The 11,663-nt window shown below is 47.6% G+C and overlaps 1 protein-coding gene across 1 annotated transcript; it reads left to right on the plus strand.

Moving 5' to 3' along the window:
• The first annotated feature begins 697 nt into the window (after nt 1-697).
• On the plus strand, nt 698-7,892 carry ZP2 (zona pellucida glycoprotein 2). The gene is made up of 13 exons (XM_019649930.1): nt 698-732; nt 901-1,065; nt 1,849-1,945; nt 2,041-2,222; nt 2,922-3,048; nt 3,884-4,065; nt 4,155-4,246; nt 4,342-4,466; nt 4,634-4,823; nt 6,001-6,136; nt 6,214-6,310; nt 6,768-6,845; nt 7,723-7,892. Exons 1-13 carry the CDS (start codon nt 715-717, stop codon nt 7,866-7,868), a joined length of 1,635 nt encoding a protein of 544 aa, XP_019505475.1. The 5' UTR covers nt 698-714; the 3' UTR covers nt 7,869-7,892.
• Nucleotides 7,893-11,663: the final 3,771 nt, after the last annotated feature.

Raw genomic sequence — 11,663 nt, forward strand, 5'->3', positions numbered from 1 at the left:
CTTAGGGTCAGGATCGCAATCCTGTAGTCACTGCTTATTGGCGGTGTGGCTTTGCATGGATTTTTAAGCACACTGAGCCTTTGTTTCCAAGTCCGGGGGGGGGGGGGGGGGGGGGGGGCTCTGAGAATTGACTGACGGGGTATGTACGGTGCTCAGCACATCATGCCTGGCAATAGAAAGGATTTAACTTGATTGGTAGTTGCAATCACATTAATAATGATTTGACAAACTGAGCACCTATCATGTGCCAGGCCCTATGCCAGATGCTAGGACACCGTAAATGTGCTAAACAGCCCAGTCCCACACTCATGGAGTTTATAGTCTAACACAGCTGATATTGACAATGGACAGATACAAGAAATGCTCATACTCTGTTATAACAGGGATGGAACTGCATGTCTGGGACATAACTTTTGATTCCTATGGACCTAGTAAAAAGCCGTGCATTTGAGAACCTAGCGTCTGAACTTACAACTAGAAGGGAACTTAGATCTTCCATTGCTTGAGAACACAGCTAGGGTTCACAACTGGTCCTATGCTGGTCCTACCGCATACCACAGCCAGGCCTCTTAGTGTAAGAACTGCACAGCTGTGGGCTCTGGGCGTTTCCCACACACTGTCAGGTAGCATGACTCAGAAACGCTCCTCCCAGGCAAAGCCTCATATCACGATTGTTTTTTTCCCTTCCAGTTTACCTTTCAGGCTTTTCCTGGCATGGCTGATGAGAATACGGTATGAAAGTAATTTTTTAAAATTACAGGCCTCAGTCACCTTTTGTTGTTGTTGTTGTTGTATGTTAACAGTGATGCAACTTCAATCCTGATTAAAATATTAAATAGATGACAACAGTCTTGGGGATGAGGGGAACACCAGCCTTCTAAGTGAAACCTTTGATTTTAGGGACCCCAACACGCAATGGGATGGGCCATTGAGGTTGGTGATGGTGCAAGAGCCCAAACCCTGACCCTTGGGGAGGCCATGACACAAGGATATAATCTCCTGATTGACAGCGACAGGATCACCGTGCAAGTGTCATTCAATGCCACTGGAGTGACCCACTACACGGTAGGTGTGAATCTTTTTGTACTACCATCCAGGCACAGACCAATGCTTCCAAATCCAAGTGTGTTTTTAAATCAACTGTGTCACCAAATTAATTGAGAAAAAACTCATTCAACACGTATCTGAATACCTACTATGTGCCAAGCATACAATGAGTGCTAAAGATACGGTGAACAAAATGAGATGGTCCTTGCTTTCCAATCCATTCTCCCTCATCTGTATACATGATATAATGCAGAGCTGGGGTGCTACCAAAGTCTTCTTTGAACTAAGGAGTTCTGTTTGTTATCATTGTCCGATATTATGTCTTACAGTAGGTATTGGTGTTTTGGGGGCCACCAATCAAGACACTAGTTGAATGACTTAATGTGCCAATGTCCTTAGAATAGGTCTCAGCACCTAATTGGTCCAATGTCAGCCATTTTCAAGAGAACAGTCCTGTTACACATGGAGTGTAAACAGATTGCTGAGTCTTGTAAACATTCTCTCTGAAGGGTGATACCCTAAAATAGTCATAAGAACAGCTTTTGCTCATATCTGCCTAGAAACGATCAGCTACATGTTGTGTCGGTAGACAACCCTAGCTTGCCAGATGTGTTTAAGTACAAGATTTTCAAACTAGAACAGCTGGCAGAACAATCACTGGACAAAAATGCCTAAATTCTCCTTGGGGCCAAACAGTACCCACTACTTGAGGATATGCTTACCCCAGCTATTCTTCTAGCAGTTTTTAGAAATTCAATTAAACCAATGCCTTTGAAAATGCTCCTCCCCCAACCTCCCCAGCAAGGTAACAGTCACCTCTACACGGTGCCTCTGAAGCTTATCCATGTAATCTTTGGACAAAAGACCATCTTATCATCACAGGTGACCTGTATCACAGGTAAGGCCCTAGGAAGGGGCAACTCCAGTTGTGGGGGACATTGTTCTGGGGCTTCAAAGGCTGATCATAGGCATCCTGTCGGTCATTCCTTCCAGGTCCTGTCACCTGTAACGCCACACACATGACTCTCACCATGCCAGAGTTTCCCGGGAAGTTAAAATCCGTGAGCTTCGAAAATAGAGACATTGCCACGAGCCAGTTACACGCTAATGGGATTGATGTGGAAGCGAGAAATGGCTTGAGCCTGCACTTCAGCAAAATGCTTCTCAAAACAAAAGTACGTTCCCTTCCCAACCACTGAGCTTTATGGAAGCCCGACTGAAATCAGTCTTCTAGCTAATCCTGACACAGCTGATGACTTGTGCATAAATCATAATTGCCGGTGTAATAGAGTCCAACTTTGGAAGGCCTCCTCTGAGCACTTTGCAGAAGTGAATTCTTCAGGAACTGAAGTTCACTTGCCAACAACCTCTGCGATGGCAGCTTTCCCAAGTTTTTCTCAGCTCATTGAATAGTGCAAACCGATTCCAGGCTCTAATGACGAACCTCTTAGCCCCTATGAAAGACAGAACAACTAGAGCCAAACAAAAAAGGGCCCCACACTGTCCTCACTGAGGCCAGTCCTGACAGATGCCACTGCCAGGGACACCGGAGAGCGCACTTAGGTCAGCGTATGTGTGTTCTGAGATAACATCACATCTGCAGAATCCTTTTTGCTCAGACCTGGCTTAGCGGGTACTCAGCTTGTCTTTGGAATTTGATCTGTTAATTCAAGCTTTAGTGTCGGGTACAAAGAGCATTGGTGTGGGTAGATTAGGGCATGAGTTCAAAGCAATACATTTCCCGTCTAGGGAAGCGTCCTGATATGCAGAAGTGATAGGGGCTCTCTTGAAGTCTGGCGTGTGCCCTGTAGGTATCCCGGGCAGCCCCACAGGCCGTGGCCATGGTCATAAGGGGCCTTCTTCTCTCATTGCAGGTCTCAGAGAAATGCCTACCCTATCTGTTCTACTTATCTTCACTCAAGCTGACTTTTTACTTTCAACGGGAGGTGGTATCCATGGTGATTCACCCTGAGTGTCTCTGTGAGTCACCGGTTTCTGTAGGTAAAGACCCCCCCCCGCCTTTTTTTTTTTAAATGGTTTCTACATTCTCTATTTCTCCCTGGGCCCTTCTTGTGCATGTGGGAAAGGATTTCGAAGTCTAGACTCTGTATTGCTTACACTTTGAGGAAACAAAAGACTGGTCAGATCAGAAATACCTGCCTGGCTGCTATGACAGGGCCCTAAGGAAGATAACACTTCCAAAATATACATACAGGTAGATCTCACTTTGTTTCATGGATACGTTTCATGATAGGAGCCTGAGCCCACCATCTAAATAAAATTGCTTCAGACCTGTATCGAGAGGGACTACAAAAGTTTCAGATTTCCCCAAATGCCTGCAAATTCCTCAGGAAGAATATGGAATGGCTATGTCCTTTCTTTCAGAGGTGACCTTAGTCCCTGTGCATCTGTTATTTGCTGATCTGTATCAGGTCAAGCGAAATAGGAAAACTTAGTTCCTGCCTCCATTTCTCCCCAAACCACTCAGGATTTGTAAGTCTTGAAAAAAGGGCCATAATGACACCTTAGCCATGAATCTGACTCGGAATCCCTTCAGCCCCTCAGCAGGGTTTTTCACGGGGCTCTTACCCCACGTGGTGCTTCTTTGCATGTCTGTTCACACACGGCAGCTTCGCTGTTGTCCAGACGCCCGTTATCTCCCCTCGTAACTCAAGCTACTTATCCAGGTGTTTTCCCCAAAGACTGAGGATGCATCCTGGTGTCTCCTAGTGAAAACCCGGATGTTTCCCTCCGCCTGCACACTTCAATGTTGGCAGGTGACAATATTCACGTGGCAGACAAATTTTGTTCAACTCGCACCACTATCTAATCACAGGTGAGCTGTGTACTCAGGATGGGTTTATGGACATCCAAGTCTACAACCACCAAACAAGACCAGCTCTCAACCTGGATACCCTCAGGGTGGGGGCTTCCTCCTGCCAGCCGACCTTTAAAGCTCCGTCTCAGGGGCTGGTGCACTTTCATGTGCCCCTGAATGGATGCGGAACAAGACATGAGGTCAGTAACGGCGGAGAGCAAAAGGGTTTAAGGCTTACCTTTGGCATAACTGGTAAACCACGCTCTCTAACCTCTCTCTAACTTTTAAGTTCAAGGGTGACAAGGTCATCTATGAAAATGAAATACATGCTGTCTGGGCAGACCTCCCTCCGAGCACAATTTCCAGAGATAGCGAATTCAGGTATGACAACAACTGCTACTTGACGTTTGAAGCTCCAGGTTCAAAGTAAGCAATCTTTTAACCTCAAGTTCTTCACACCCCAACGACTCTTATAGAATGACAGTGACGTGCTATTACGGCAGGGGTGACAGGCTCACCAACATCAGTGTCGGAAGTGTTCCCCCTCCAGTGGCCTTAGTGAAGCCGGGCCCACTCACCTTCATCCTGCAGACGTACCCTGGTGAGACAGGACAACCTAAGACATCTGCTTAAGTGCTTCCGGGAACTTCCCGAAAATGAACTTGCTGGTACCCCCAGGCTAAGGGAGTAGCAGTGAGGCTTCTGCTCTTGCTGCCACCACCCCCTAGTATGCTGAGCACGGTTCCATTCCTTTCTATTCCGTTTCAGATAACTCCTACCTGCAACCGTATGGGGACAAGGAGTACCCTGTGGTGAGATACCTCCGCCAACCGATTTACCTGGAAGCGAGGGTCCTGAACAGAACCGACCCCCACGTCAAGCTGGTCTTGGATGACTGCTGGGCGACGCCCACCATGGACCCAGCCTCTCTGCCGCAGTGGAATATTGTCGTGGATGGGTAGGTATTCTGCACTGTAAGGCAGCCCAGCAACCCCATCGGACTGCCGGTGAAAAGAGAAGAAAACCTTCTTGGGCTTCAGAAACACTATGTCCCCAAGGCCCTGATTTTTGTTCTGGTTTCTTAGTAAGCGGGAGGCTACTAAGGTGGTTCACGCTTCCCTGTTACCCTTGAGGCTAAAAGAATGGAATCATTCCCCAGGAAGTCAGGCTCTAATACTCTTTATGTGGAGAGAACACAGCTTGGGTTCCTATCCAATTACCGAACACCTACTGTGTGCCAGGTGCCACGCATTTCTGAACCTCATCACTCCAGGAGACACCGGGCGCCTCACTTCATGAGGAAGAAAGCCAAGCTTGCTGCTTACGCAAGTGGCCCAAAGTAACACGGAGCAAAGGGTGGCACCCGAATGCCCCTTTGACTCTAGACCTGAACACCATCATGCTGTGAGGTGTGACTCCACACACTCGAGCACTGTTTGTCCTCTCAGCTCTGCCTGCAGGAGTCTGCACCTACACGGCACCACTCCTTATCTTTCTCAAAGCTGTTGTCATCGGCTGCTGAGCTCTTACCCTCCAGGTACACGCCTGCCCCAGGACCACAAGTAGCCAGTGCTCACTCCTTCATTCCACTGAAGACTGGTCAAATGTCCCCTTCTCCGTGAAGCCCACCCTGACTCTCCTGCCCCCTTCCCCTGCTCCAACTCTTCTTTGCTTCTTACCACCGATCATAGTCCTTTCTTTGTTGCTATTGCCCCCTGCTAACATCTAAGACACAAAATGACAGGAGTTCTCTACCTTTTTTTCTGTCGCTGACCTATATACTAACTGCCTAAGACATAAGAGATACTCAGAAGAGTAAGAAGCATTAAGCCAGTGGTATCTGAAGACACACACACAGAACTTGTAGCTCTTGCTGAGTTTAGCTGGCAAACAAATAGGTACTTCAATTGTATTAATACAATTGTCATAGTAGGAGAAAAAAAAACTAGCACATACAACTTACGATTTCATGAACACTGCTGGATAGGCCACGTCAGAAATATGCTAGGTAAAAGGTACAGGTGGGAGGTACAGCAATAGTTCTGAAGGTGCTACAGGTGACTGCATCTGGGCAAACATTGGGTTAAATTCGGGGGTGAATGTGGCTGACGTCCTCCCTGGTACCTGCCTCCTAGCTGTGCATCCAACATGGACAACCACAGAACCACCTTCCATCCAGTCGGCTCCTCGGTGACCCACCCTAATCACTTCCAGAGGTTTGACGTGAAGACCTTTGCCTTCATGTCAGAGGGCCGCGAGCGCTCCAGCCTGGTAAGTGATTAACGAGGCTCCTGGGACGGGTTGCTGTGAGGGCCTGGATTCCACCCGGCTCTCCTTTCTGTCTCCAGGTCCACTTCCACTGCAGTGCCTTCATCTGCACGGAACAAGCTCCCGACTCCCCTCTGTGCTCCGTGACTTGCCCTGCATCCTCCAGAGGCAAGCGAGGTAAACCTTTCAAGTCCTCATCCCTGTGAGTTTACTCAAAACAAGCCTCATCCTTTCAGAACTTAAATGAGGATGAGAGCCTCGTGCTTCACCTAGTCCCAGAGCCCAAGACATCTTAGAGCAGCCCACCCTACCTGTACGAGCCTGCGATGGGTGGGCTCTTGGGTGGTCCTATAAACAAGTGTGTTTCTGCACGTGGGCTGTAGCCTGAACTTTGGCAGACCTGACTCTAAAAAGGTCCTCTTCCCGAGTCTACGTAGACTCGGAACTTCAAGTTCTTGGAAGGCTCTTTGAGAATTCACCCTGTCTTTACAGTAAGGTGTATGCCCTATCCTGCAAAAGCAGGCACAGCTCCAAAGGAGCTGGGGCGCCATGGAGGTTGGCTCTAGGATGTCCGTGGTCTTACCGTTACCCATAATTCCAGCGGTCAAACTCGATTATCTCTGTCCAGCCACAGGGGTCACCGAGGAAGAGAAAACAGCAGTAAGCCTCCCAGGACCCATCCTCCTGTTGTCAGATGTCTCTTCAGTCAGAGGTATGGATTTAGAGCCTGGGCTACTTGGTGGACTCCAGTTCTCGGCTTCATGTCAAATTTAATTATGCACAGATGACACATGGTCATTGTAAACCTGAACATGAAAAGAAGAAAAGACTATCTCTTTTCCTAGGGGCAACTTCTGCTATGTTTCTTGTGCACCCTTCCCTGGGTCCCCTTTTAACACAAGTGGGACCATATATTCTGCAACTGGCTTTCTTTAAAGCTCATGTTAGCCATCCTATAGCTGTACAGAGACCTACCCCACTGTTAGTAGCTAAATAGGAGTCCATCTAGGTCACTTCTAGTTTTGTCACTAATGCCAGTTGGGATCCCCTTAAATCTTTGCTATATAAGAACTTCAGGATATGTTTCTAGAAGTAGGACTGATAGGTCAGAAGGCAAGCACCTTGCTACTGCCAAACTTGTTCCTGTTAATAGTCCGTGTCCTCACTCCAGGGGCTCTTCATTTTAGGCCTAGAACTTGAAATGAATCCTTAAATCCGTAACTAATAACCTGCAAGAGATCACACACTCAAGACAGCTCCCCACATCTGTTGGTGGCAGGGCGTGTGAAAGAGCAGGCTGGGACAGCAAGGTCCTTTCCAGGTAGCAGCCAATTGATGTTAGGTCAGTAAAAGCAAGTGAGGATGGCAGTGCGAACAGAGCTGAGAGACCAAGAGATTGGCTCAAGTGGTAAGACGTGCAAGCTTCCCCAGTGAGTCCCTTGAGGCTGAATTTCACTCTTTCCCAGGTAAGTCCTTTGAGGCTTCATTTTGCTTACACATGGGGAACCTTCGTAAGTAAAGCTTCAGCTTCAACTTAGGCTTATGATTTAAATAAGAGCTTAAAACTTGAGTGTCTCCTTCCTTTCCAGATGGTGTAGCCTCTATGGAGCACGGGACTGCTGGGTATGTGGCTTTCAAAACCATGGCTGCCGTGGTTGCCTCAGCAGGTGTCATGGCAACTCTAGGCCTCATCCATTACCTGAGCAAGATGAGAACCACGACATTAAACCGCTAGCTGGACTGTCAAATAAAGTGGTTGAAATCAGCCTCTTGCTTCTATCTTCTCATTAACATTAGATGGGGCTCAAGGGCTGTTTCTTGCAGTCCTTCTTCTGTAGAGCGAACACGGTGCCTTCCCACAATCCTCCGGGCAGCCTCTGGTGTGTGTGGACGTGAATAAGGAAAATTGTGACTACTGTTTCCTGTTACTTCGTTTTTTCTGATCTCTACCCCCAGAACTGGCAGTAGCATAGAATTCAGTTATCAGTGAGGCTTAGCTACAGCCCACGTCTGGGGGTGCGTTTAGGTGACTGCCTTTCACCCCTCCATTAGTACATACAGGATGGGGATGGGGGGCAGAAAGCCACCCCTAACTGTTGGCATAATTTCCCTTCTTTGTAAGGGAAGGGAAACCAGGTGTTCCCAAGGCAGTCATCTAGCATCCTGCTTAGGAAATACAGTAATACCTTGATTTGTGAGCATAATTCGTTCCGGAAACAAACTACTTGTATTGCAAGACATCGCTCGTTTACCACGTTAAAATGTATTAGAAATGTTTGCTTGTCTTGCGGAACACTCGCAAACCACGTTACTTGCAATCCAAGGTTTTGCTGTATTCCCTAACTCAGGTTACTCTTTCAAATAAGTAGACAACTTCTCCTGAGAATGTGAAGGCATTCAGTCAGATTCTCTCCTGGACTCCCAATCCAATTAAAGACCAGGAGTCCCCTTTGGGGGACGGGAAGGAAGGCTACAAGGCTGAGGCAACATTCTGAGTCTCATCAAGACTCCAGCTGGACGCCAGCCTCTTTGCTGAGCCTGGAGAGTTCTCACTACCTACACTTAGTCCTTACCTCCTCCTGAGACTTTTTCCTGGGGGTGACCCATTTTCCTGAGGGTGCCCCACCTTACGTTAGGCTGCGACTACCTACCATCTGTATGACCAGTGTCTACTCACACTGCAGCTCTAATAGCCAACATTCGAGATATCCAATACAGAAATAAACTCACGTGTAGCCTTCCACTAGAAAAGCTATGGATGGAAACTAGAACTTTTGCTAGGGAAAAAGTTTTTAGCCCTCTGCGCATGGCAGGGAGGTGACGATAGAAATACAGAAATCTTTAGTGTTTGTGAACTCTCTTCAACCCTCAACTGTGCGTTGTCATGCTCTTGGGTTTTTCAAAGCCTAACCTTCGCGAGGAAAGAATATTATATACCCTTGGTCACCGTGTGACACTGTAGGTCTTTAATATTGAATTCTTTGGCCTTATCTCCCAATATGTCCTTTCATTCTAAATCCATTTGTTGGGTTTATGTGGTATAAGTCAGCCCTGGTCGGGCAGGGGTGGGGGTGAGGGGTTGGGGAGGAGGAAACAACTGTACATAATATTGAGTGAAAAGTCTGGTCTTTCCAGAGTAAAATGTCAAAAGTTCAAGTCATCTCCTCAAGGCCATTATTTGGGCATTGCTTTATAAGGGAATAAGGCATTCTGCTAGGGATACAGCAAGCAATGGCTTTGGCCTTGCATTCAAACTTTTCTGCGTGACTACACCATGCTAATGTTACACGCTAGAACCAGAAGCACTGCATGTGTTGTACTTCTTAAAAGGGGATTAAAAACCCCCCCAAAAAACTACCCCTTAAATGGCTTTCTGACCCAGTGTGGTAGGCTGAATAATGACTGTCCCCAACACATCCACTTCCTAATTCCCATAAACTGAATATTGTTACCATTACATGGCCCCGAATGGACTTTGCGGATGTGGCTAAGAGCCTTGACATGGAGAAATGATCCAGGTGGGCTCAGTCACAAGAGCGCTTATAAAACAGGCAGGTGGGCAGAGTCAGATGTCCCAGCGGAAGCAGAAGTCACTGATGCGGCCCACGAGCCAAGGAGTGCAGACAGCTTCTAACAGCTGGAAAAGCAAGGATGTGGCTCATCCCCTAAAGCCCCCGGAGGGAACCCAGCGCTGCCGCCCAATTTTGGCCTTCTCACTTCCAGAATTGTGAAATAATCTGCTGTAAGCCTCTAAATGTGAGCTATTTGTTACAGCAGCAATAGACAGCGGATACTCCCTTCATGGGTCACTCACTACCCACAACTGGAAAGATTCTTGCAAGAATCTTGAGCCCTAATGTCTCATCCACAAGTTGGTCTATTTGTGTAGAGTCAATGGTCAAGATCAAAGTGACCCGGACCTCAAGGGCAGGACTTGGTTCTGATGTGTGCCACAAATGCTGAGGCAGGACTTTGAGGGAGGAAAGGCAAACTGGCCGTGAGCTGCTGCCGGGACAGACACTAGTTGCCATGGCCGCCGGGAACAAGTGTAACGAGCCACTGATGAGAGTCATGTTCTGGATTCTGCTGGGACATGGGGGAGGCAGCCTAGGCAGCAGAGAGGGACTGTGTAGAAAGAGGGTGCACTCACACCCTAAGGGGCTGCTGCTGCCTCATGTAAACTAGGGTGTGCTATCTCCCTCATCAGTGGCGATGGGCTGTGATTGGAACCCAGTGCCAGGAGGTACGTGAAGGGCCTTTGGGATTCTAATTCTGTACTGGGCAGTTGGATAGTAGGGGGGTGCCAGGGCTGAGAATGGACTGTGCGCCTTGGGCAGCCCCCTCTAACGTCGCACTTTTTCTTCCCTGCCCCATTCTGCCACTGCAGGCAGTTTTATGGAGCACGTGCAGAGGCTGGGCTTGCCTTCCAGGTCTATGTCTTCCTCCCTGTGTGACCCTGGGCAGACGGAACACCCTGTGGGCCTGTTTCCACATCTGTACAATGGCATAAAACCTGCTTTGGAAGCACGTGAGTGTTCAATGAGATAACCAGCGTGCTGGTTGGTGTGTAGGTGAAAAACGCGCCACACGCTAAATCTGACAAGCTCAGGGGAGGCCAGCAGGGCGGGTCCCATAAACAAACTCAGAGACCAAAGGTAACCACATAGGATGGTCTGAACATTAAAATTTCTAATTAAAAGTGAGTCAAGGCGAGTAGTCATATCCTGAGCCTGTAGCTTCCTTGACAAAGGGTAATCTTTCCCTTAACTGAGCCTGTTATCTTTTTGCATCTAAGATAACATACCCTTGCAATATCAGCATCTTCTTTTCCAGACCCCTCTGGGCACAACCCACTGCACCAGAGCAGGAGACCACAGAACCCCTCACTGTTACCTTGTTCCCCAAACACCATGTACTGTAAAATGCTAATTATCAACTATTCCGTACCCACAAATATAACAGAGGTGTGTGTCTCGCGGTTTACTTTTTATCCAATCCCAGAAATTTCCCCACTTTGCTTTCAGCCGCCCCCTTTATCTACCACCCATGGATTTCATGTAAGCATCCTTATGTCTCTCTTTCTTGGATTCCAATATGGAAAATAAGCTGCAAAACTTACATTCTCCGGAGCATTTTCTCAACCCATTGAGATTTTTGCTTCCTGGCAACTGTCATAAGTTTGGCTCAAATAAACTCATAAAAATTCTCCACACGTTTGGACGTTTCGTGAAGGACCTGCCCAGTCAGTGCTGGAGCCATTTAAATACCAAGATGGCAATAGCACTGCTCTAGGCACTTGCAAAAAAACCTGTGAGATAATATCATAAACAGTAACTGTAGGTTGGATAAAGCTATTAATATGCACCAGATGTCCACGTCACTGTGAATATTACCTTCTATGGCAAAGGGACTTTGTAGACATTATTAAGTTAAGAATCTTGGATGGGGTGCCGGCCGGGTGGTGCAGTTGGTTAGAACACGAGCTCTGAGCAACAGGGTTGCCAGTTCAATTCCCACATAGGCCAGTGAG

Source organism: Hipposideros armiger, unplaced genomic scaffold (assembly GCF_001890085.2).
Source record: "Hipposideros armiger isolate ML-2016 unplaced genomic scaffold, ASM189008v1 scaffold_135, whole genome shotgun sequence".
Lineage (NCBI taxonomy): Eukaryota > Metazoa > Chordata > Mammalia > Chiroptera > Hipposideridae > Hipposideros > Hipposideros armiger.

What these genes read in the sequence shown, in the direction of transcription:
- ZP2 (XM_019649930.1), top strand. An exon ending in CTGGAGTGACCCACTACACG is followed by an intron (nt 1,066 to 1,848) that starts GTAGGTGTGAAT and finishes CAACCTCCCCAG; the next exon opens with CAAGGTAACAGTCACCTCTA. An exon ending in ATCCTCCAGAGGCAAGCGAG is followed by an intron (nt 6,311 to 6,767) that starts GTAAACCTTTCA and finishes GTCCAGCCACAG; the next exon opens with GGGTCACCGAGGAAGAGAAA.